General features: G+C 33.6%; 3 protein-coding genes and 1 long non-coding RNA gene across 9 annotated transcripts; 1 reads left to right on the forward strand and 3 right to left on the reverse strand.

The window, feature by feature from the left end:
- Positions 1–3,745: 3,745 nt before the first annotated feature.
- On the reverse strand, positions 3,746–5,846 carry LOC122567380 (putative uncharacterized protein DDB_G0275629). Its single transcript, XM_043725812.1, has one exon. The coding sequence runs from the start codon at positions 5,844–5,846 to the stop codon at positions 5,607–5,609; it is 240 nt and encodes a 79-aa protein (XP_043581747.1). The 3' UTR covers positions 3,746–5,606.
- Positions 5,842–15,087, reverse strand: LOC122567377 (neuroglian). Of its 3 annotated transcripts, none has more exons than XM_043725806.1 (9): positions 14,988–15,087; positions 12,463–12,539; positions 11,735–11,867; positions 8,893–11,126; positions 8,549–8,807; positions 8,145–8,465; positions 7,421–8,070; positions 7,051–7,143; positions 5,842–6,941 (listed from the first exon to the last, which is right to left on the reverse strand). In XM_043725806.1, the coding sequence occupies exons 2-8, from the start codon at positions 12,515–12,517 to the stop codon at positions 7,052–7,054; spliced, it is 3,744 nt and encodes a 1,247-aa protein (XP_043581741.1). In that variant the 5' UTR covers positions 12,518–12,539; positions 14,988–15,087; the 3' UTR covers positions 5,842–6,941; position 7,051. The 3 variants fall into 3 exon arrangements, with proteins under 3 accessions (XP_043581741.1, XP_043581739.1, XP_043581740.1); XM_043725804.1 differs by lacking the exon at positions 14,988–15,087 and adding an exon at positions 13,838–13,991; XM_043725805.1 differs by lacking the exon at positions 14,988–15,087 and adding an exon at positions 13,508–13,826.
- LOC122567382 lies at positions 14,830–15,476 on the forward strand. Of its 2 annotated transcripts, none has more exons than XR_006316760.1 (3): positions 14,830–14,946; positions 15,018–15,250; positions 15,338–15,476. It is a non-coding gene; the product is annotated as an uncharacterized LOC122567382 (long non-coding RNA). The 2 variants fall into 2 exon arrangements; XR_006316761.1 differs by having other exon boundaries at positions 14,838–14,905.
- Positions 15,477–16,316: 840 nt separating this feature from the next.
- LOC122567379 (scm-like with four MBT domains protein 1) lies at positions 16,317–21,555 on the reverse strand. Of its 3 annotated transcripts, none has more exons than XM_043725810.1 (8): positions 20,938–21,555; positions 20,754–20,822; positions 19,621–20,033; positions 19,448–19,537; positions 18,861–19,375; positions 17,772–18,622; positions 17,022–17,668; positions 16,317–16,947 (listed from the first exon to the last, which is right to left on the reverse strand). In XM_043725810.1, the coding sequence occupies exons 2-8, from the start codon at positions 20,797–20,799 to the stop codon at positions 16,777–16,779; spliced, it is 2,733 nt and encodes a 910-aa protein (XP_043581745.1). In that variant the 5' UTR covers positions 20,800–20,822; positions 20,938–21,555; the 3' UTR covers positions 16,317–16,776. The 3 variants fall into 3 exon arrangements, with proteins under 3 accessions (XP_043581745.1, XP_043581744.1, XP_043581746.1); XM_043725809.1 differs by having other exon boundaries at positions 17,022–17,671; positions 20,938–21,553; XM_043725811.1 differs by lacking the exons at positions 20,754–20,822; positions 20,938–21,555 and having other exon boundaries at positions 17,022–17,671; positions 19,621–19,696; positions 19,752–19,820.
- Between the last annotated feature and the right edge of the window lie 571 nt (positions 21,556–22,126).

The raw sequence follows: 22,126 nt of genomic DNA on the forward strand, positions 1-22,126 counted from the left end.
ACTTCTGAGACATATCTTAAAAGATGAGCGAATTTCAGGATGGTATTTCATCGTTCTCTTGTGGTGTAACTCTTCTTAGTTAGTACGGTATTCTTACCGTCGAATGTTCGACCACATTTCCATGGTCGTTTTGCAATCCGTTACAAAGGCTGGCTTGTTAGGTATCGTGGTATATACGACATGCACGATTTTACACTCTGGCGCTTGTGGTCGGTCAGGCCGCAAACATTTTTCGCGCCTCACAGAGACGAGCAACTCTTCGCAACGCGATTGATCTTCCAAGGAACACGCCAGATCGTCGGAAACTTTCTACAAACAGGTGCAGGTGACGAAAGGTACACAAGACGCTCTCGATATGTCTGGTTATTTCACAGATATATATACACATAGATATACGTAGAGATAATATGGTCGAGCAAAAGTACACTACAAATGTAAAGTACAATGCTATTTTACGTAAATTATCCTTTTAAGAATTATATTAAACATACGTACTATACTTTGAGTGTTTTGTATATTTTTGCTTTTAGGTGCATTTTACATTTTTTTATACTTATAATTTTCCATAAATACATGGAACCTACAGCCTAATTATCACCATACATTATATCGAAACATGAGAGACATCTGTAACATATTCTATAACCTTGATTTCATGAAAGTTTCATATTACTCAATATATTTTCAAATTTCATTGTTTCAAGAGAACAACATTACTATATCACCTATTTTCTTAGAATATTGTCTCTTTTTTATTAAATATTCCATAATGAAGAACTCCATATAAAAGTAGAGCTTCTATTTTAAATGATGAAATATTAATTCTTATATATCCTAGCATCTGATACACTTTTTATTGCATTTCTATTTTGTTAATAGTATTGATTGACTGATTTCTTAGAAACTACGAGGGGTTCACTGAAGTAATTCATGGATTCATGAAGAGAAACAATTTATCTTCATCAAATAATGAACGATAATCAGGTTTATTTGCGATTCCACGGTTACTTATGGGAGCTGAGATGAACGATTCTCCTCCGTGCTTAGCCGAAATCAACGCGAAAGTAGAAAACAAGCGCGTAATAATGGAATGGCGGACTACTGCATTACTATTTCCGACCACGGGGTTCGAATGAAAGCCCGGTTGATGAATAATACATGATATGCGATAGATGTGTTGCCGTTGCTGTGGACCGAGTTTGTTAGTGAACTGTCTTCGATCTCCGTGTCTCGGGAAAGGAACTATATTTAATTTAGCACTCCAACGATAATACGTTAAATATATGCAGCAAACTACCAACTGCTCTATTCATGCAGTTTTTGTTATTTTTCTTATATTTATACATTACTAAACAAATTTAAAAAATGCTATTGTATTTAAGGTGTTCCGGGTAATTCATCTGAAAATTTAACGAGCCAATTTATTTTCTTTAACAGATTGGCGATATCTTAGACGATGCACCGCGTCTTAAAAATTCTACGGGGATATCTTTATTTTTAGAAATCAAAGTACTCAGTTCCTGAAGGAGAATGGGGGTTGGTCTGGATACATCAGGCAACAGGTTTAACAGAACAGTTAATGAATAGTTGATAATAGTGTCCATTGTAGGCTGCGTGTCCGAGGATTGGCCCATCTAACAAATGGCCCATTGTTATCTCTTACGGCTCCTTGGTCTTCCTCTTGTTCTTTCTCTTCTTCGCCTTTTTCCTTCTTCATCCTCCTTTTGCCGTGCACGAAACAGGCGTGCATACAGGGTAATTCAGAAAAGAGAAACGATCTTCTCGCGAGAAGAGCTATTATTACTTTGTTTGGTCGGTTGAAAGATACACACGGTTCGATAACAGCCCATCAGTTGAATTCTTGGTATTTTTGGTCGGTAAGTAAAAATAAAAAAAAAAAACAACAAGCACCCTTCTTTATTCTTGCTTTTTATTCTAGTAACAAAAGAATCATATAGTGCACATAGAACTTTCTGCAGAATGAAATCAGGACAGTCTTACATCGTTTTATGCGTCATACGTGACAAGTAGGAGGAAAGGTGGAGACAGAAATAATCAATTTCACGGATATTGGAATATCCATCGAGCAATCAACATTTGTAGTCTGGAATACGTGCTAAGGTTCTAATAGCCAGGCGAAATTAGAGGACATTCAATAAACCATTGCACGAGAGAATTGAGCACTGTATATTATCGGCGGATTACGAAGGAAAGGCCGTTTCGTCTGATACACAACGTACAATTGATCCGAACGTATATTATACATGGCTCACGAACGGGGAAGCGAGTCTCGAGGGCCGACCCCATGAAGAGCAACCGGTGCCGGTTTATTCCCGATCGAATGTTTTTGCCCGACCGTCGCAAACCTAATTGGATTCGCTACGAACCACCTGACAGTCGTACACGGCAGAGCATTACGCAAAACCGTGTACCGTCCCCAGCTTTTTAAATGTCGATTCGCCGACGGTCGGTCCGTTTCGAGCCGCATTAACGCAGGGGCTCGTCCGATCATGCTTGCAAAATCGAATCAGCTGTTGGTTACGCTTGTTAATTGTAACGAATAGATTGTATCAAAAGTTGATCTTTCACACGATTTTACAGGAACAATGAACCTACTTCGTGAAAGTAAAAATCCAGGGAAAGCAATCTATGCGCTGGATGATATTCTGTTCTCCTTTTTTTCTGTGAATGGAATTCTTGTTTTATTATAATAACATACGTTATAATATTTTATGCTACGTTGATCGAGATAATGTCTGATCTTGCGTTATATATTTTCATCTTATGTAGGTACGATATACATGACATCTACTTATCATTGTAATTTTTACCTTGCAACGTACCCGTGTATCTGATCAGCGTGTGCAACTCGTATATACGATCCTTCTTTCTCATATGCACCGACCTTACCTCTTCTTTTCCCACAGGAACAAACGCACACGACCTCGGATCCTACATGGACACACGGCTCCTCCGGTAGGCAGCCAGGCGCTAACGTCGATGTATGTACCTGACGGCAGCGGTCAGATCGTGCTATGTTTCTGCGTCATCGGACCGCGTTCTCCTTTCATCCTTTTTCATCGTTCTCTTCTCACTAGGTAGACAACAATGATAAAATGATATTTGTACGGAGTGGGGAATACGGAAAAATGGGATTAGCGATCAGAGAAAGAATCTGAAAAAGTCGGAAAACTCTGAAAGAAGAAGAGAGAACAGGGTAGAAGGTTGGGTAAAACAAAGAAGATAGAACAGGGACGAAAGTACGTGGGAAAGAGACAGAAAAAGGAAATATTGGCGATGGAGAGGACAAAGGAGAAAGAGGGGACAAGAAAAAAGAAAGAGAGGGGAATTCTCGAGAGATCAAGTTAGAGTACTGGCACAAAAAACCTGTCCCGCATAATTACATTATCGGTCACATCTTGTTCGACTTCTGTCCACAGCCCTTGCTTTGGAAAACGAATGCGTTCTCATATAATACAGGCCACCGTTGCTTTGAGGACGATGCAGCAAGGTCTCCAACGAAACTGCAGGGGGTCCGTGTCATTGATTCTTTATCCTATCTTTTACGGACCTTTGGTAGAAAGTATGGAATATTCTGACAAATTGAATAGGAAGCATCGAACATTTTCTGTGATGGTTGCTTTAATTCGGGCCCTTACTCTCTTCAATGGAACATGCTGATTCCTGTGGCGAAAAGCGATGAGAACTCGGTGGTCAAGGAATGATCAATGGTCCTAGATTCATATTTTTTGGTTGGTTCAAGATTTTGATTTATTTATTTATTATTCATAATTTATTCTTTTCTTTATTGACATGGGAGATGTTACACAGGCATTGGAATGCGCGTTATCATAGTCGCTGGTAAACAGTCGAACACAAAGCGAAGTCACTTTGAAATTTTACATAACATTTTTAACGCAATGTGATACATACTCTCAATCTCTGTTGCACTACGGGGAGATGAAAGAATCTTTAACCAGATTGCTAAACTCTGAAAACTCTACTCCGTAGAAAAAATATTGAAACGATGACATCGCTGAAAAAATGCATAATGATGTATCCCTTCTGTGAGCACTTTTATGCATCTTTTCATCGGAAAACGCATTAGTATCTTAATAGTACTAAGGTAATGTACAATCAAAAGTTAGCACGATAGACGCGCACATGTATGAACGAGCGTATTCTCTTTGTTTTGTTACTTTTGTCACAGTTTTATAGGTATAACATGTGCTGTCATGTCGTTGTAAAATGAACACGGTTTTGTAGAAAGTCTCGCATATATCATACTTTTTTTTTAAATATAAATCTGTGCTCACTACGCTAACACGGTGTCATTCCTTCGATGGTATAAATAAAACTGTTAATATAATCATAAAAAAAATCAGATCCAACACACGAATGCGTCGTGCTAGACGCTCATCGTACCTACTGTGAATACAAAAAACTTTCTATGTATATAACAAGTGAAATAAAGAAAAAGAAAAATATCAAAATATATTAAAAGTATCAAAAGACCAGTAACACGTACGAAAATATTGGAAGTTCACATAAGTTACCATGTGTTTCAGCCAACTAGAAATTCAAATCCTGATAGATATCATTTGGATACACTTTGAAACTATACAGAAGATGCTACGATTAGAAAAATACGTTGAAACGTAATTATATACGACTATATTTTGACTTGGACGTCGGATGCTTATCCTGACAAATATGTAATTTAATATAAGTTTATGATTAATCACGTTTAAATATATTACACGTCTCCGCATAGTCTTTTATATACTTCATAGTATCTTCATAATAAATTATTATTTTCTTTCATTTACAATACATTCTTTTTTGTAGGCGCCTATATATTTACGTACATATTTATATATATAAAGTTCGTAAAAATTACGTGACGTCCAAGTCATTTGTACAGGATAATCGGCAAAAAAGACCCTGACAAATATAAACTGAAGATCAATGAATTTGTTCATTAAGTAAAATAAAATTTTTTTGCTAAAGATGGTAATCATCAAAATTTTAAAAGTTAACTCGGAAGGACAATCATAATTCAATACGATTTCTTGTCGTAGGCTGAGAAGTGTGTACGATTTTGCATATATAGACTTTTACGAACTTTACGCGCACATGTATTGTAAGTATTCTATGTTTTGTACCTTTTTTATTTTTGTACCTGATATATTTGCTCACGACACTTTTGCAGACAACCTGTACATTGCATTGAATAACTTAATACGGTAAATAAAAAATATTAAATTTATTATCGGAGAAAATAACGAACTCTATGAGTCTCATAATAACATTTCATACACTAAAATGTAATAATAGCTGCTCTCATGTGATCGCATTTTTTTAACACTAATTTTAATTAATAATCAATATATGTCTCTATATATTCAATAGCTATTTCATATATTAAATTATATTCTATATTGATTGGATTATAATAAAATTACAAAAAATAAAGTAAATATTAATATGAATAAAAAGAACTTTCATTTTCAGCTAAAGCACGTTTCACATACAAAAAGCAACAATTAGAGGCCATGTGACATTTTTCGTTTTAAACTACCATAGTGCATGTACAATGTTCTTTTTTATATTCTAATAGTAGTAGCAGCAGTAGTAGTAGTAGTAGTAGTAGTAGTAGTAGTAGTAGTAGTAGTAGAAGTAGTAGCAGTAGTAGTAGCAGTAGCAGTAGTAGTAGCAGTAGTAGTAGTAGTAGTAATAGTAGTAGTAGTAGTAGTAGTAGTAGTAGTAGTAGTAGTAGTAGTAATAATAATAATAATAATAATAATAATAATAATAATAATAATAATAATAATAATATCTTTCATATACTTTTGTTATTCGTGTATCGTTAATGAAAGTGCACGTGCACAATAATTGTAGATAGTCACTGATTCTTTATATTTGGCCCTCTGTCGGCAGAGTAAAAATTGATTGCATCTAAAGGTTCTTAGAACAATTTCTTTCTCATTTTTCAATTAAAGTTAGTTTCAGTCCCGGCCAGATTGCGACACTATGCTCAATGTGAGTCCTTCTGTTTTCAAGATTGCATATAAGTAACACCAGTATGTGCCGTGTATTAACTAATTTTCGGGTAATACGAATTAATTATTGATACTGATTATCTTCATTTGAAAGACGTGAATCCTATATGCAGCCTTAAAAGTGCTTCATACTTCCCTTTTTTATGATACACATACTTAGAACAATATAAACATAACTCGTATACCCTGTAATGGTCACGAAGTGTCAATTTCCAATCTGGCCATGTCAAATGTTACGATTGATGCTAGAATACTTTCTACTATATTATGTCCATAAATAGCTTGCACGCTATGAGACACCTCTATCGTCTTTGGGTTTTATAATTAGTCAAAGATCTTCTCAACAAATTCAGTAATTATAAATGATTTTCGATCGACTAACAAACTATACTTTGGAACACACGCAATCACGTAGATGAAATAATCATCGCAGATCAACGTTTCTCAAAAATATTAAAAATTGCTGAAACACTCGAGTAACACACATCTAGACGTGTGTTAAATATCCATGAGGAATTACCTTTTAAACGACACGAATGTACAAACGTTGTGCATGACTTATATAGCCTTTACTCGGCTCGACATAAAAACATTTATACTTATCTTTCTATGTGAACTATAAAACCCAAAACCAAAATCTAATTGGCAGTATAGTGTTGGACGTTGCGCCCAGCGCAAGGTGCATAGCAGAGATGCTGCGGCTAGTAAGGATTGGATACCTTACTTCTGACAAAAAAACAATGTTTATGCGGTTTGAATAAGATAATACCAGAGGTTACACGTATGTGGCCATAGTGCCGCTTGGAATAGGCGGTGTTTCTTCCGGTCTACCTTTGGGCCCATATTGTCCAATGAAAGAACCGTCCTCCGTAAACCGCCCTTTAACAAAATGACCATCACAATTCATAAATTCGCATTAAAAATTATAATTTAAGAAACACAAACCATTAATGTTTCGATCTATTTTTAAATGTATCATTTAACCTACCTTACACTAACGTGGCAAATGCTTGTGAATTTGGTTCCTGTTTACGATGTCGACCATACTGACCGATGAATGATCCATCCTCGTTCATACCTTCTATATTAAGTCAAGCAACAAGGCAAAATAAAATGAACAAACAAAAACATAACATAAATTAAGGTGCTAAGACAAAAAAAATAAATAACATGTAAATAAATATCCTATGTCGGGCGTGTACAAAATGGATATAAAACAAGTATTTCTATTCATGCTGTTATGTGGATTTACACATGTGGGAATTGAAATGCATATCTACTGAAATCTAATACTACTTACTTCAATTGTCTTCTTACATTATTAATGTAAATAGACTGTTATTATCTATTGAACTAACCTGTATCTCCCTCTCCATATTCTGCCATAGAATCAGTATCAGATTCAGGATGCTTTCCATCTTGATGGGAAGAAGATGCCAGAGACGCGCGACCTCCTGCTGATTTGGTATCTAAAGGTTGCGAATATTCATGAAAACCGCCTTCATCTGGATAATCGCCGCGTCCAGCAGCTAATTCTCTTTCATGTACAGCGTATTTTCCACCTCTGTTACGTTTAATAACGCATACTATTATAAGTACCAAAAGAAGAAAGGCAATGGCTAACATCATTCCTATGAACCATCCAGCAGTTGCGACATTTTCTTTAGGCTGAATGATAGGTCCTTCGCTGCTTGTTTCTACTTCTTGTGGTTCGCTTTCTGTGAAGTAGTTACCATCAACAGCAACGACAGACATCACATAAACTTCACCACTTTGAAGTCCTCGAATTTCGATCGTATTCGATTGATATTCTGGTTCGGTCTGGAGTGGTATCGTTTCACCTTTGAGTTTATACTTTACAAAAAAGTGACTTCCTGGATTCCCATTGAGATTCAGCTGCCAGATAATTCTTACATTCGAGTATCCATTTTCCTTTGGAATAGCTTCCCATGTGAATTGTGGTATATCAGGTCGTTGAGATGTGCGTGTTTTTTGCTCAATAAAGTAACTAAGTGAGTATAAAACAATATGTTACCTCATACACACATATATAAAATTAAAGTAGAAAGCAATGATACATACTCATTTCCTTCACCAACTTTAGTTGTTGCTCGAACATGTACACGATATTTCATATCAGGTGCTAGAGCAGCTAATTTTGCACTGGTAGCTTCTGGATCTATAATATGTGGTTTTCTTTCCAAGAGAGGTCCCAGTCTGGTTCCATTTACGGATTCATAATATATTCTGTAGCCAGTCAAGATACCATTTGGTTCAGCAGGTTTTGTCCATGCTAAAAACAAAGCACTGGAACCCATTGGGAACGCCTCAAGATTGAGGACTGTTCCTGGGACACCTTCTGGTGTGTCAAAGCTTAAAGTTTCAGAAGGTGGCCCAGCATATCTAATAAATAAAAATAAAAAGATTATCGTTACAAATAATATTACATATGAAAGTCTATAAACTGCTATTTTAAGATTCATTACCGTCCGTTGTATGCTAATATTCGAACATAGTTCTTGTTGAAGGGAACAAATTTGGTAACCAGTGCATGAGTCCTATTACCACCTCTTATATCGATTTCTCGCATTCCCTTTTCACCGTCCTTTTCTGTCCACGTTTGGATCTTGTATCCTTGTAATTCGCCCCGTACCGATTCCTCGGGGACCGGATTCCACGAAAATTGTGCGCTTGTACTCGACTTTACTTGATTTAACGTAAAGTTACTCGGTGCTTGCAATGGTACTGCAACATTAAATGAATTTTAGGTAATATTAATTCTAAAAGAAATTGCAAATACTATAAAAAATATAACAAAAAATCCACAAACCATCCTCTCCAGAGTATCCTGTTACTTCTTCAGGTGCAACTCTACATTCTCCTCTTTCATTAATAGCTACCACTTTAATCTTATATCTTTGATAAGTTGGTTGATTATCCACAACCAAACTGTTCTTCTTCCAATCGTGTATGTCTTCTATAGTCCATTTTTCTCCTGGTATATCACGTCTATAGTATACTCTATACATGAATTTGGGTGCATTATGTTCAATTTGTGGCATTACTGTCCAAGATATAACTAGATTTTGTGGTGTTGTTCCCTTGCCCATAACGTTGTCGGGATTCGTGAAAGGAACGTCTTGTAACGTAGTACATACATCGCTATGCGGTGAGGGCAACGATGGACCTATTTTGTTCCATGCTAATACACGGAATGTATAGTTAGCCCAAGGCGACATCGGAACATCGTATGTTTGTTCAGTTGATGGAACAGGATCTTTCGATATCTCCCATGTATCTGGAGTGAAACTGGTATTATGTTGAATAGTGTATCTCAAAATTGGTGCTCTGTTATCACCCATTGGAGTCCAATGTATAGTAGCTGTAATCCCTGCACAATTAACACTAACTAACTTTGGCGGATTTGGTACATCTTGTACAACTAGTGTAGCTTGTGCCTTTGCCTCATCCAACTCGGTATGAGCAACGCAAGTGTAAGTACCGGTATCTAGTTCAGTCGTTTTTGTAATCATTAAAGAATAATCAGTACTTCGGATAAATCGTGGTTCCATCTCAAAATCGATGGGTTCGCCATTACTCAACCAATCGATTGTAAGTGTTAAACTAGAATCTGTAACAGCGTTACATCTAAAAGTTGCAGTAGAACCTGCAGCAACTTCGTAATCCTCTGGTTCATCTGTGATCCTAGTATGTTCTTTTACTGCTAGATTACCAGAGGCTTCTATTTCTCCGAATTTATTGGACGCATGGCATGTATAGGTGCCTGCATCTAAGAATATTACGTTCTCAATTTCTAAGTCACCAGAATCTAAAGTCTTGTATCGTCCTCCAGTTAGTTCTTGTCCATTTCGAATCCATTTTACAGCAGGTTTCGGTGCTCCAAATACACGGCAAGTAATTCTCACTATTTTACCATCGACTGTAGCGATATCAGCGGGGGGTTGAGTAATTTCGGGTTCCAAAGCTAAAACATTTACGTACACATCCTTGTATACATAACCCAATGAATTTGTTGCATTGCAACCATAGTTTCCTGTATCCTTTTTAGTCAACTTTTCAATAATAATAGAATTTGGTGTAACTTTTCTGCGTGGATTTGGAGGTGCTTCTGATATTGGTTTGCCATTATGAATCCATTTTATCTCAGGGACAGGTACTCCATTAGCAGCACACTTGAATTCTACAGTTTCGTCTTCTGCCGCATTTATAATCTCAGGCTCGATAGTGAAATATGGTACCGCCATTACTTGCAAATGTATAGAATACGATTTCGCGTCACCCACTCCGTTTGAAGCTTCGCAAGTATACGTTCCTTCGTCTTTCGAATTAACATGTTTAATTATCAAAGATTTACCATAATTCCCTTGCATTATTCTATCGTTAGTTCTAATTACTTCGCCATTTTTACTCCACACTATTTGTGGTAATGGTGTTCCACCATGTATGCAATATAATTCAATTTTTTTGCCGCGTAAAGCAACTTCATTTTTTCTACTCACATATTGTTTAACGGGTTCATATTTATTTTGACTAGCAGATATTCCAGAAGAGATAACGTTCAATAAAACTCTATTACCTAATTTATATTCATTTCTGAATACAGATGTAGCTGCACACGCATAATAAAAATCGTCAGAAGCATCATTTCTTGTAACATTGCTGAACCAAAGGTTCCCTTCAGGATCTAAAGTCATTCGCGAATTATTGATCGACTTGATGCCTCCAGCAGTATCTTGAATTAACCAATATACGTTTGGCTTTGGCCAACCATCTGGTGGTTGGCAAGTTAGTTTAAATGGCTGTCCTTCATTTGCATCCAGACTTATAGGATTCTGATCTTTGAACGAGTTCAATTCAGCTTTTCTAACGAAAACTGAATTAGACGTTGCAATTCCCCATTCATTCTCTGCAAAGCATTGATATTGGCCCAGATCTTCATCTCGTGGTCTAGAAATCACCAGTGTACCTCTACCAGGTTGCTGAGATATACGGTCATCATATGCTGGCCACTCAAAATTCTTTCCATTTTTAATCCATCGATACCTATATTAAATCAATAAATAAAATTTGTACTAACATTAGAAATATCCTTGCAAGATTGGTCAAATACTCAATATTATCATTATTCATGATTACTGTTATGCTAAAAATAGTACGATATTGATCATGAATAGATGAGAATAAATCATAATGCGGTAATGATATTTTCTATTTTCCTTCAGTATATTGTTAGACCACTCCCATGCATCTACAGTTCACACCACAAGTAAGGTGTCTTTATCAGTACTAGTAACTTTATACCCCCTAAGGCTATGAGGTCATCCTGGTAATTAAGACCAGTTACTCTGGCTTCTTTGCAGGACAGAGATAGTGTACTTACATGTAAGTGCAATGAAACTACATGAATGAAATATTCCTGGAAAATATACTATTAATGTTGCACTACTGCATTAATTCTTTACAAAATTTCTGCTTTTCTATGATCAGCATTTAAAATTTAAATCAATGCAATAAATAGTTTTTTTTTAATGTAGTATCATTAGTAGTATGTTTTATCTTTTTCCCAAACATTATATTTTTATTTGCAAAATAATAACAAAGTAGCAAGACATTTTAAGGTTTTATTTATTTTCTAATTAAATGAACTTTACCTTGGAGCAGGTTCTCCTTCTGCTTCACATTCAATTAAAAATGGTTTGTCATTCTCATTAATCTTCGCTTGAGCCACTTGAAATAACTGCTCATCTGTTGGGGGTTGTTTGGATATCCGTGGTGGAGATTGGACTAATAAAAGATACAAATGACACATGTGCATTATTGTTACACACTATGAAACAATTTGCTGATATGCACTTAGTAAAATATGTTACATATGTTATTGCTACATATGTAACATATGTGCTATATAGCAATAACTATGTTTTTATAGCCGTTGAATAAATTTAAATAGTGAAGATATAGTGAAATGATATAGAATAGATATAGTTAAAATATAGTGAAATGTAGTGAAATTAAAGTGCATTCTTAGAACAATATAATCTCCTAACTCAATGCATTATAATCGCATTAAACTAAATTCACTTAGTGTTACATGTCTTATAAAAGCAAGTGAAAGCAAAATATGTATTTTTTATAATTTTCTAATGATATAAAAAAATTGTTTGTGATTAAAAGTTCATAATCAAAGAAAATTTGTTTTATGTGAAAACAACTAGCTGCATCTGGTAAGCTTGCTACTGTTTTCACCTCCTATAATATCCAGAATATGGACTATAATTAAAAATCATAGATTGCTATTATGAAAACTGATTGATCGTAACAAGTATTACTTCGAATTTATTGTGACCGATATAAAACGTGATGACGGAATTACACTCACTTAAAGCCGATGCCTGCAGTACCAGTGTTGAGATAATACACACGATGAACTTCATGATCGACCGGTATTTTCTTGATCTAGAAGTAGAAGATTTTCTTAAATATTTCAATCGTACAAATTTCGGGAAAAAGCAAAATATATATTAAGAAAACATTTATGAAAATTGCAAATTTTTCGCCATATAGACTATAGACTAGAATCTATTATATGAAATCAAATTAAAATTTCATTTCGAATTCCTTTTAAGAACTATAAATTATGAATTTGAACATTTTTTCTATAGATTTATCCATGTTAATCTTTGTGATTCAAACGAATCCGACAACTAAAGTTGTCACGTTAGAGGCTTTGTAAACCCTATTGGCATTCGCAAGTAACTTTTTTTGGTACAACACAGAGCTGCATTTTATTTGAATCACATTGTATACACGCGTATACAAAGAATATGAATCGTGCGCAGGAATGTCAGAATGAATATACAATATGACATTAACGATTTTGTTCGAAATAAATGTGTTAACGCTAGAACTACCAATGACTAAGGTATAAACCACATTCCAAAGAACTCAAGCCGAAATATAAAAAGATACATAATGCAAGAGAAGAAAAACAAGCCTTTATCCGGTATACATCGTCAAAAATCATTAAAATGTCTAAAAATACGCCATAGTAAGTCTGCAAAATTTCTATGAAAAATGATTAATTTATCATTTTGACGATATTCAAGTAGTTCTAACTTTAAATAGAATTTTCAAATCTCCTGACGAATAGTTGCCAATGGATATGTGAGAAATGGGCGTGCTCTCCGCGTAAAAAACCAACGAACAATATACATATGTAGAAAACTAGACATGTGTCATCGGACCGGCTAATAGTGCATCCATCAGCAGCTTCTTAAAAGTATTATGCAAAATCTACGTTATTTTTTCCATATTTTTTCAGTGAAACTAGATAAAATAGAACAAGTATATGTAACAATGTTATGTATTCGCTTCAGAATCGCGCACAATCGTTGGAACAGGTGATGGTGTTACGATGATCTCACCGAAGTTGTCCTTCGAAATCACAACATCGCCGATGAAAATTTTACCGCCGTTCCGTTCGTCCACCTGTTTCACGACACGTTTGCTTTATTCTTACGACGTTTAAAGGAATCTGAATCGATCGACCGCTATTTAGAAAACATATATCCCATGGGGACCAAAAGGGAAAAAAGGGAACACACGGGGCTGGGCAAACGGGCACACCCGCGAACTGGCATTGATCGCCGACGCTTCGTTTGTTCGTTTCACTCAATACCTCGGTTATTACTCGATATCTCGATGTACGTCACTAATCAATTGTACGTTTCTTCACGTCAATGACAATAGCTCACCTATCTCAACGTTTTAAGATGTGTTTGATTATTAAAATTCCGTCATCACCAAGGCATCATCGAAAAACCACTGACTCGCACACGTAACGTAACGCACCGTACGGTACTGTACACTAGTGTGGATGTGCACGTTGCATGTATTGCAGGCTCGATCCCCACCTAGTGTCTTCGATCACACCGATTTACACTACTAAGTTTTCACTGAACTTTAAGGTCCGCTCACATAGGAGTGTAGCAGTATTTCGCTATCTGGCCACGGGTCATCACCAAACCTGGCCAGTTAGCAAGATAGGATCTGCATTACGGTTCTCTTATACTTTTGATCTAATATTATTAGTAAAATTTTACATTAGTTATAGATTAGGATTAATATATTCTTTTTTAGACAAGAATAACAATTAATGTTTGATGATTAAACAAATGGAACTTTAAAAGTAAATTTTATGAATTACAAGTCATTCGATTATCCTATTTTACCTGAAATCGTAAAGATATAAAGTGTTATAACCCATCACTTGTAACTTGTCAATTCATTTACATATTATTATTTGGAAAATTATAGCGCAAAGAGGTCGAGGGATTCTATCTTCTAAATCTACATATATCCATCGAGCTCTCAAAACTCTGAAATCTATGAAGATTTTTAAAACATTCAAGATCAAGGTATTGGAGACTTAACGGAACATTAACGATTTAAGATTCATTAAAACCTTAGACAGTTTCTAATACTGAATCATGCCAAAAATAGTTCGAATCTTAACAATATTGTAAAACTTCGATTTGTTTCGAAATTGAGATTCAAACACTCATTGCTATAGAAATTCAATCAAGATATCACGATTCCAATATCTAAAGGTTTGTTAATCTTTATAAAAACGATTAAATGTCAGGTCTCGTACAAATACACACACGCATATGCACACATATGTATAGTGTCAAAGTTCCGCTCCACTTCCAAGAAATGGTGGGGATAGTGATGTTAGTTAGCAAGGCGGAATTCCGGCCAGTTAGTAAGATACTACTGCATTCTATGAAAAGAGTTGACATTTATAAGACCATTGCAGACGAGTATAAGAATTTTATATAGCAAAATAGTCATTCATTAGATAGTTTGTTAATACTGCTTTATTGAATAATGTCAAATACTTACAATCTTTTTATAAAAGTCTTCTCTTCGCAGGTTAAACAAACGGTGTGAGTATTCCTTTATAGGAGTGAGTCTTTATAGTCTCTTGGCCAATAACGGTCGAGACAAATCGAAGGCATCTTGTCGCGCCAGATTCAAAAAAAGCGCGCCTCCTAAGCAAACGTAGCTACTATGTATAGCCTGTATAGGATCTTAAAGTGCAGCTGTGTATACTTTGCAAAAAGGGGGAAATGATATATTTTAGAATTGATACGTGTCAAAGAGAGGTAAACGATGCATCTTTACGTGAGCCGTCATACCTTTGCCAACTTCTAAATATGACAAAATTTTTCAAGTTTGAAATTCATATTTAGTAGGTAATGTGGTTTTTTGAGACATGAGTGTAACAAAGTTTGTCACGATAATATTTTATAAAGGAGAGATAAAAAACTTAATGTAAAAATGACAAACGATTGTAGAAGATGAGAAACTATGCCATTAATTAATTATCGGTATATTATCGTATATATGATAAGTATGAGAACAATTGATATATAAATGATATTCCAGGTAAAGAGATACAAATATTATAACAAGATAACTAACACATGTATATTCTAAGAACCAATAGCAAATCTCTTCTGTGATAAGAAATATGTCTGAGTCTGAGCAAATTTAAACTTCGATCGAATGCTCGATATAAAAATATAGGTCGAGCCATATGCTATGACTTACACGCATATTCAATAAAATTGATGATTTTCATTGTATTGTAGAAAGCAAAGATGCAAAATTATCATGTCATGAATACAAAATATGTTAACAATTATGTATATGTTACGTAATCATATTTGGTTTTCGTATTAGTACAGACCACACACAGAGAGACAACGAGCGCTGCTTACAAAACACTTAACCGCATCGTTTCTTTTAGCGTTAATTGATAGATCGTGCGCAAAGAATACGTTTTATGAGACGTACTGGATACCAAATAAGTTGATGTTCGTACTGAATATCATATCTCTTTCGTTTTATTTGATTTTCCCGTTCCGTTAGTCGCATTTACTTCTTGCATTGAAAGTTATATAATATTTGTTATACTTAGGCATCAAAACAAAGTTGTTGTAGGAAGTAAAGTAGGAAATAGTGAAGGAAGTAAACTATATTTCTATCTATTCGTCTGTCTTGGATAAATGACAAGTTTAATAATTTCTACTTCATTCACAATTCTTGTTTGATATTTGATCCTCAGTGTAGATAATTTGGCAAAGTATCAAAAATTGCAGTGCGGTTTATAGGACATGTAAAAGCATTGTCACAAATTTAGATTGAGCTATACGAAACCGACAAACCTTGCGATTGTAAATTTATTGCTTTATTATCAATTTACAAAATAAAAATTTAATGAATATATATTATATAAACGTTAATAATAGTAGGATTAATGATAGAAAAAGATCGTCCAATCTTCTTCATACTGACTTTGTACAATTTGAAAATAAAGAATAAGCCTTAATGTGTGTTTGCATCTTAGGTACTTTTCTGATTAGCCAGTTTAATCAGTAACATTTAATTTCATTAAAAAACATGATATAATAAAAATAATTTAAATATACAACAGCATAATTAAATACATTGTATATCTATTTAAAATCTATTTAAAAGTAATGCAGTCTTGCATGTTTGTATAAATTAAAAATCATTTTGTAATTATTTATACATTTAAGATCTAGTTGTTTTCCTCTTGTTTCATGATACACTATGTTACACTATATAAATAATACAATAAATTGAATTTTTCTAATTATTAAAATTATACAATTTGATACTGTTCTGGTTCTACTTCATTTATATGTCGTAAAAAGAACGTGACTTTAACTTGTTCAACGTGCCGACAAAGTTTCATAGCTGAACTCGTTCGCAACTTCATGTGTTGTGTAATAGACGGTAGATTTAATAGTAAAAATGCTAGCCCATCAATTTCCTGTAAAGGAAGAAAAAGGAAAATAAATAACTAGAATTATGCCGCTTAAGAATTTATATTTCTGCATACATTACCTCCTGTTTCACTTGCTGTGCAATGTCTTTGCAATCATTCGTTTTTCTTAAGTATCTGAAGACATCATCTACACTCCAAAATAATGGATTCGAATCAAGTTTCCGCGTTTTTGGTCGCCTTTGTTTCTTCTGCAACCTCATATATTCTGATTCTCCATCTGAGCCATCAGATTCAATACTTGTATCCCAATCTCGTTCTCTCTTACTTGCTCTAGTAACAGTAGAACTTTGGCTAAATTTTGATGAATGCTGTTTATTATTTAAACTATTAGGACTTCCTCTGTCTTTCATCTTTCTATTATCGTTAAATGAACTTCCAGAATCGTCCGATGCGTTGCTCGAAGGTGGCTCAGTTTTAAATTCATCTGATTTTTTTCCTTTCTCTAAACCTTTTTGGATCATGATATCTATCTCAGAAAGTGGTGGTCTTCCATCGAGCGTTTCTTCAAGCCCTGATACGTGTTTGGCTAAATCTAATGACATAAATGGCATTTCATCTTCTTGCTCGAAATCTTCATGAGTCTCTTTTTCTCTGTTTGCCCATCTTCCTCGTCTCCTTTTTCGCCTACCACCCCATGGTTTTGGTTTTTGTACCATAATACTCGTGTAACCCTTTGGCTTACCTCTTCGTCCGGTACCAACAGATGCTGCTAAAATAAAGAGTTAATTAGTATTAATAAATCAATTGAAATGAAGATTATAAATGAACCACATATATGATAACCTAAATATAAAAGAAATTACACTTACTGAATTTTGCTTTTGATGTTTTGTGGCACTTATCCGGACATTCATTTTCAGGTACATACAAGGGACCAAATAAATTTGGACATACCATTAACTTTTTGCAAATATTTCTGCAAAAATCAGCCACCATATCTCCGGATGTAACTACGGCAACACTCGCGCGATATGTATTGTTTTTATGTTTGGCTTTTAAAACTTCTAAATGGTATCCTGGATCTGGTTTAGAATCACATTGAAGGACCTTTAATATCCGAGCACTTCTATATCCTACAGATACGATCATTGATAAAACTTCTCTCATAACTAAAATTACAGGGCCAGGTCCTACTGCTTTTGGTAGGGTTGCTAACTTCCCTTTAGAAATCATAGGGCCTGTGAAACAACGATAATTAAAATATATCTTTGGACACCAAAGTGAAGAACGTGGTTCAGATATTGGTATATCTAGAATGTTAGTCTTTTTTTCTTCCTTCACAGGCATTTGCAGTTGTTTACAAACTTCCATATAATCTTTTGGTGGTTTCAATGGATAATGATTAGATTCACACCATCCAACAGGAAATATTTGTAAGGAACACATATCGACTATATGTTCTGGTCTTGTATTTTCATAATTATCTAACTTTAACCATAAAAGGTTGTCAACAATTTTTGTAATATGTGCGGCACATATGACATTTTCACATTCTGGGTCAACTGCTTCTAACCGCATACTACATTCAAAGCGTGCATCAGTGGCACTTTGTCTTTCTGGAAATAACTTTTCTTCTGCAGCAGTTGCTTGGGTATCTTTTAAATATTCATCCCAATCAAATTCGTCTTCTTTTGGAGTCCAACCATTTGGATGCACAATACTAAAAAGCGTTAAAATGTTACATTATAAGGCATGAATCAATTATGAAGATTTAAGAGCACTAAGGATACATAATTTAGAAAATAATTATTTCTTCGTATTTAAGTAGTTTTGCATTTCTGATACTAAGTACGGAGATACCTATTTTCACTTTTTCTTAACCAATATCATTTTAGATTGCATTGTTTTAGAAGGATACTTGGAAAGTTTATTGTTGCTGTCACAAGGATTAGACTTACTTGATATTATGTTTTTTTGCCCATCCAACTGGAAATATATATGGATGTTCTGCTGTACAAAGCCAAGTGTTTTTCTCTGTACTGTTGTACATACAGTTTTCAATATCCATTCCCTTTGACAGCTCATCATATGTATCAATGTGTACAAGGAAATAAGTGTCATCAAATACTTTTATAACAGTAGCTGGGCATATTTTTATCTGATCAATTGGGCTCAATGCTTCTAATTTCATACCAACTTTAAATTCATGTTTCGGATGATCTACAGTATTATGAAATAATTCTTCTGGAAGATCATAATTTTTTGGTATAGACTCTAATAAATCTTTCCATTCTTCATATGTATGCATTTCTACTATAGAACTGGGTGGTTCTAGAAACCAAGTAGAATTAGATTTAGATGCAAACCCATAAGGATGAAGATGTTCTGATGTACAGAACATCCAAAAATCTTTACGTGAAGAACCAGGAGTATCATATCTTAATAAAAGTCGTCCTCCTACATTTTCTATAATCTAAAGAAACACAAAATTAATTAAATGGTACTTATGGAAATAATAACATAAAATTTGTACATTACTTCTTACCGTGGCTACCCATAATTTATATGGATGCAGTATATCACTAACTTCAACTTTCATGCCTTGCTTGATTCTTTCTGTCATGCTTAAACCATCCTATATGGAAACAAAAATTAAAATTAGAAAATTAAATTGTAATTTTATTTTTACATAAAATTTTTTACAAATTTTTAACTAACTCCTGATAACATTTCTGATGGAACACTCCGGGCTGTTGTTAAAAATTCGGACAATCTTCCCACGCAGTCTGGGGACCTTTGAAGAATAATATCAGTTGGTACTAATTTTTTATTATTTTTCACACACCAACCAAGTTCATGAGCAGCTTCCTTAGTAAGGTTGAACCAAAATTCCAATGACCTATCATCTCCACCAAAATAGCGTAAACGTAATAAAGGACCACATGCCATGACAATAGAAGCCACCCAGTAATTGGTATCTTCCTCATCTGCATTTTTTGGAATTGGCACCTCAAGGGACATGCCAATTTCAATACCACTCTGAAGTGTCAGCTCAACATGTGGAAACATAATTTGTGGTACTTCAACACTGTTTGTAGCATCAAGATAATCTTGCCAAAAGAAGCCATATTCTGAAAAATGGATTTTAATTTCAGATTTCTTAAGGTATAATTTTTAATTATTAGAGTTTATGAAATTTATTAATATTTATATTTAAATATATTATATCATTTATTTTTAATTGTAATATGTAAAATATAATAATAATAATAATAATAATAATGATAATAATAATAATAATAATAATAATAAATAATTATTAGCATGAATATACTAAAAATAAAAATATTTCTATTAAAAAAGTATATATATATATATATATATATATATATATATATATATATACTTTTAATTTATTGAAATACATTATTTTTTATTTTTAATGAAATATATTTATTATAAAATAATTGTTAAAATGACACGTAATTTTATTTTAAAAAATATATATCTTGTGTGTCTAAAAACTATATATCTAATACTCATAAATAGATTATAAGATTCGTCATTATCATGACGATATGATTAATAAAATAAAATAAATTTCACTTGCGCGTCTCATTAAGGATTCTATGAAATTTACATTCCTACAATACGTTATTATCAAAAACTCTGCGAACGTGATTAATGTCTTCTAATAGAATCAGTGTTAAACGGTCAGAGTCATTTCAAAAACTTTAAAAGGTTACCGAATAATCATAATTTTATTACAAATAACATTGACGTTATATAATAAAAATTGTACGAACGAAACAGTGTAAAATAATCATAAATGCAAATTAACTTAATCTTACCTCCTTCTTGCACTTTCTCCTGTGATCGGTTTTCGCAAGGTTCCATGACTTCGTTATAATATTATAAGCCTGCACATAAATACATTAAAATCAATTTCCATCGCGGCCCCGTTAATTGGGTAGCGAATAGATTATTAATTTCTATTAAACTTTCTAATAAATCGTCGAACAATTTACAACTTACCTTCTTTGTAGTAAGCGCTTATTTTCGAAATTTGCGTAGTGTTTGTTTTAATGAAAAATAGTATCCTCAATCGTAGCTGTCCGTGCCGCTCTATACTGGTCTACTGTATGCGTATCTTTCTCTTTTATTTTCTATCTCTCTCGTGCGGTACGCTTGGCGCATTCGTCCCGAACATCAGACCTACCTACTTTGAATTGGGCAACATTTTGAATGTACCTTCGATTATATTTTCTGAAACTACTACTAGCCTTGTTCTATCTATGTCTTTGTCTATGCTTCTTACGGCAATTCCTTTTAATATTTCCCTAACACCAATAACGGTATTTTCCAACAATAGATACTCTTGCCTCAGGTATATCTTGCTTTCCATACCATATGAAGTATAACTGTCTACGATTATTCATCGGATTTTAGTTTTCATTTTAAATATTGCAGGTTTATTATCTATCACGAGAAAGATATTATCGATCTTTTAAATGATAAGATTTACAAGCCTCAGCAATCATCAATGATATAGTTACACAAAAATTTATCTTCTATTTTTTGTTTATTTTTTTTTGTGTTAATATTGATCCACTATAGTCAATTGTTTAGTAAGATAGACCAGTTGTAATGAAGAAAGCTTGTTAAACGCAATATAGATTATTTTATACTTATATATATATATATATAGTATAAAATATAAGTATAAAATTATATATATAGTCGTCGTATTAATTTGAACACGTGGTTGTTTATATATTACATATTTAATATATATACGTAATTAAAGTGACTGCGTTTTAGTACACGTGTATGGTACATATATATAAGTACAATAACAAGTTTTATTTTAATTGATTTATAAATGGTAACATTATCAATATTTTTATGTACACTATGTTTCTTGTAAAATTATTATTATAGTTATTTTATAGCGTTACATAGAGAAAGATGGGATATACTAAGAGTGAATTGTATATAATTGTATGTACTCGTTAGAAAATCGATACAATTGATATGCCACGTTTTTCAATTTATATATATATACCACTTATGTATGTATTTGTTTTCCAATATATAGATTCGTTAAAGTAAATAGCAATCATATATTATAATGATTTTATGATTGAAACTAAAATATTCCATACATTTTTGATTTTATGAGTGTCTATATTGAATATCTGTTGCTATAATAAATTATACATTT

The sequence above is a fragment of the Bombus pyrosoma genome, linkage group LG5, assembly GCF_014825855.1.
Source record: "Bombus pyrosoma isolate SC7728 linkage group LG5, ASM1482585v1, whole genome shotgun sequence".
In the NCBI taxonomy this organism is placed as follows: domain Eukaryota; kingdom Metazoa; phylum Arthropoda; class Insecta; order Hymenoptera; family Apidae; genus Bombus; species Bombus pyrosoma.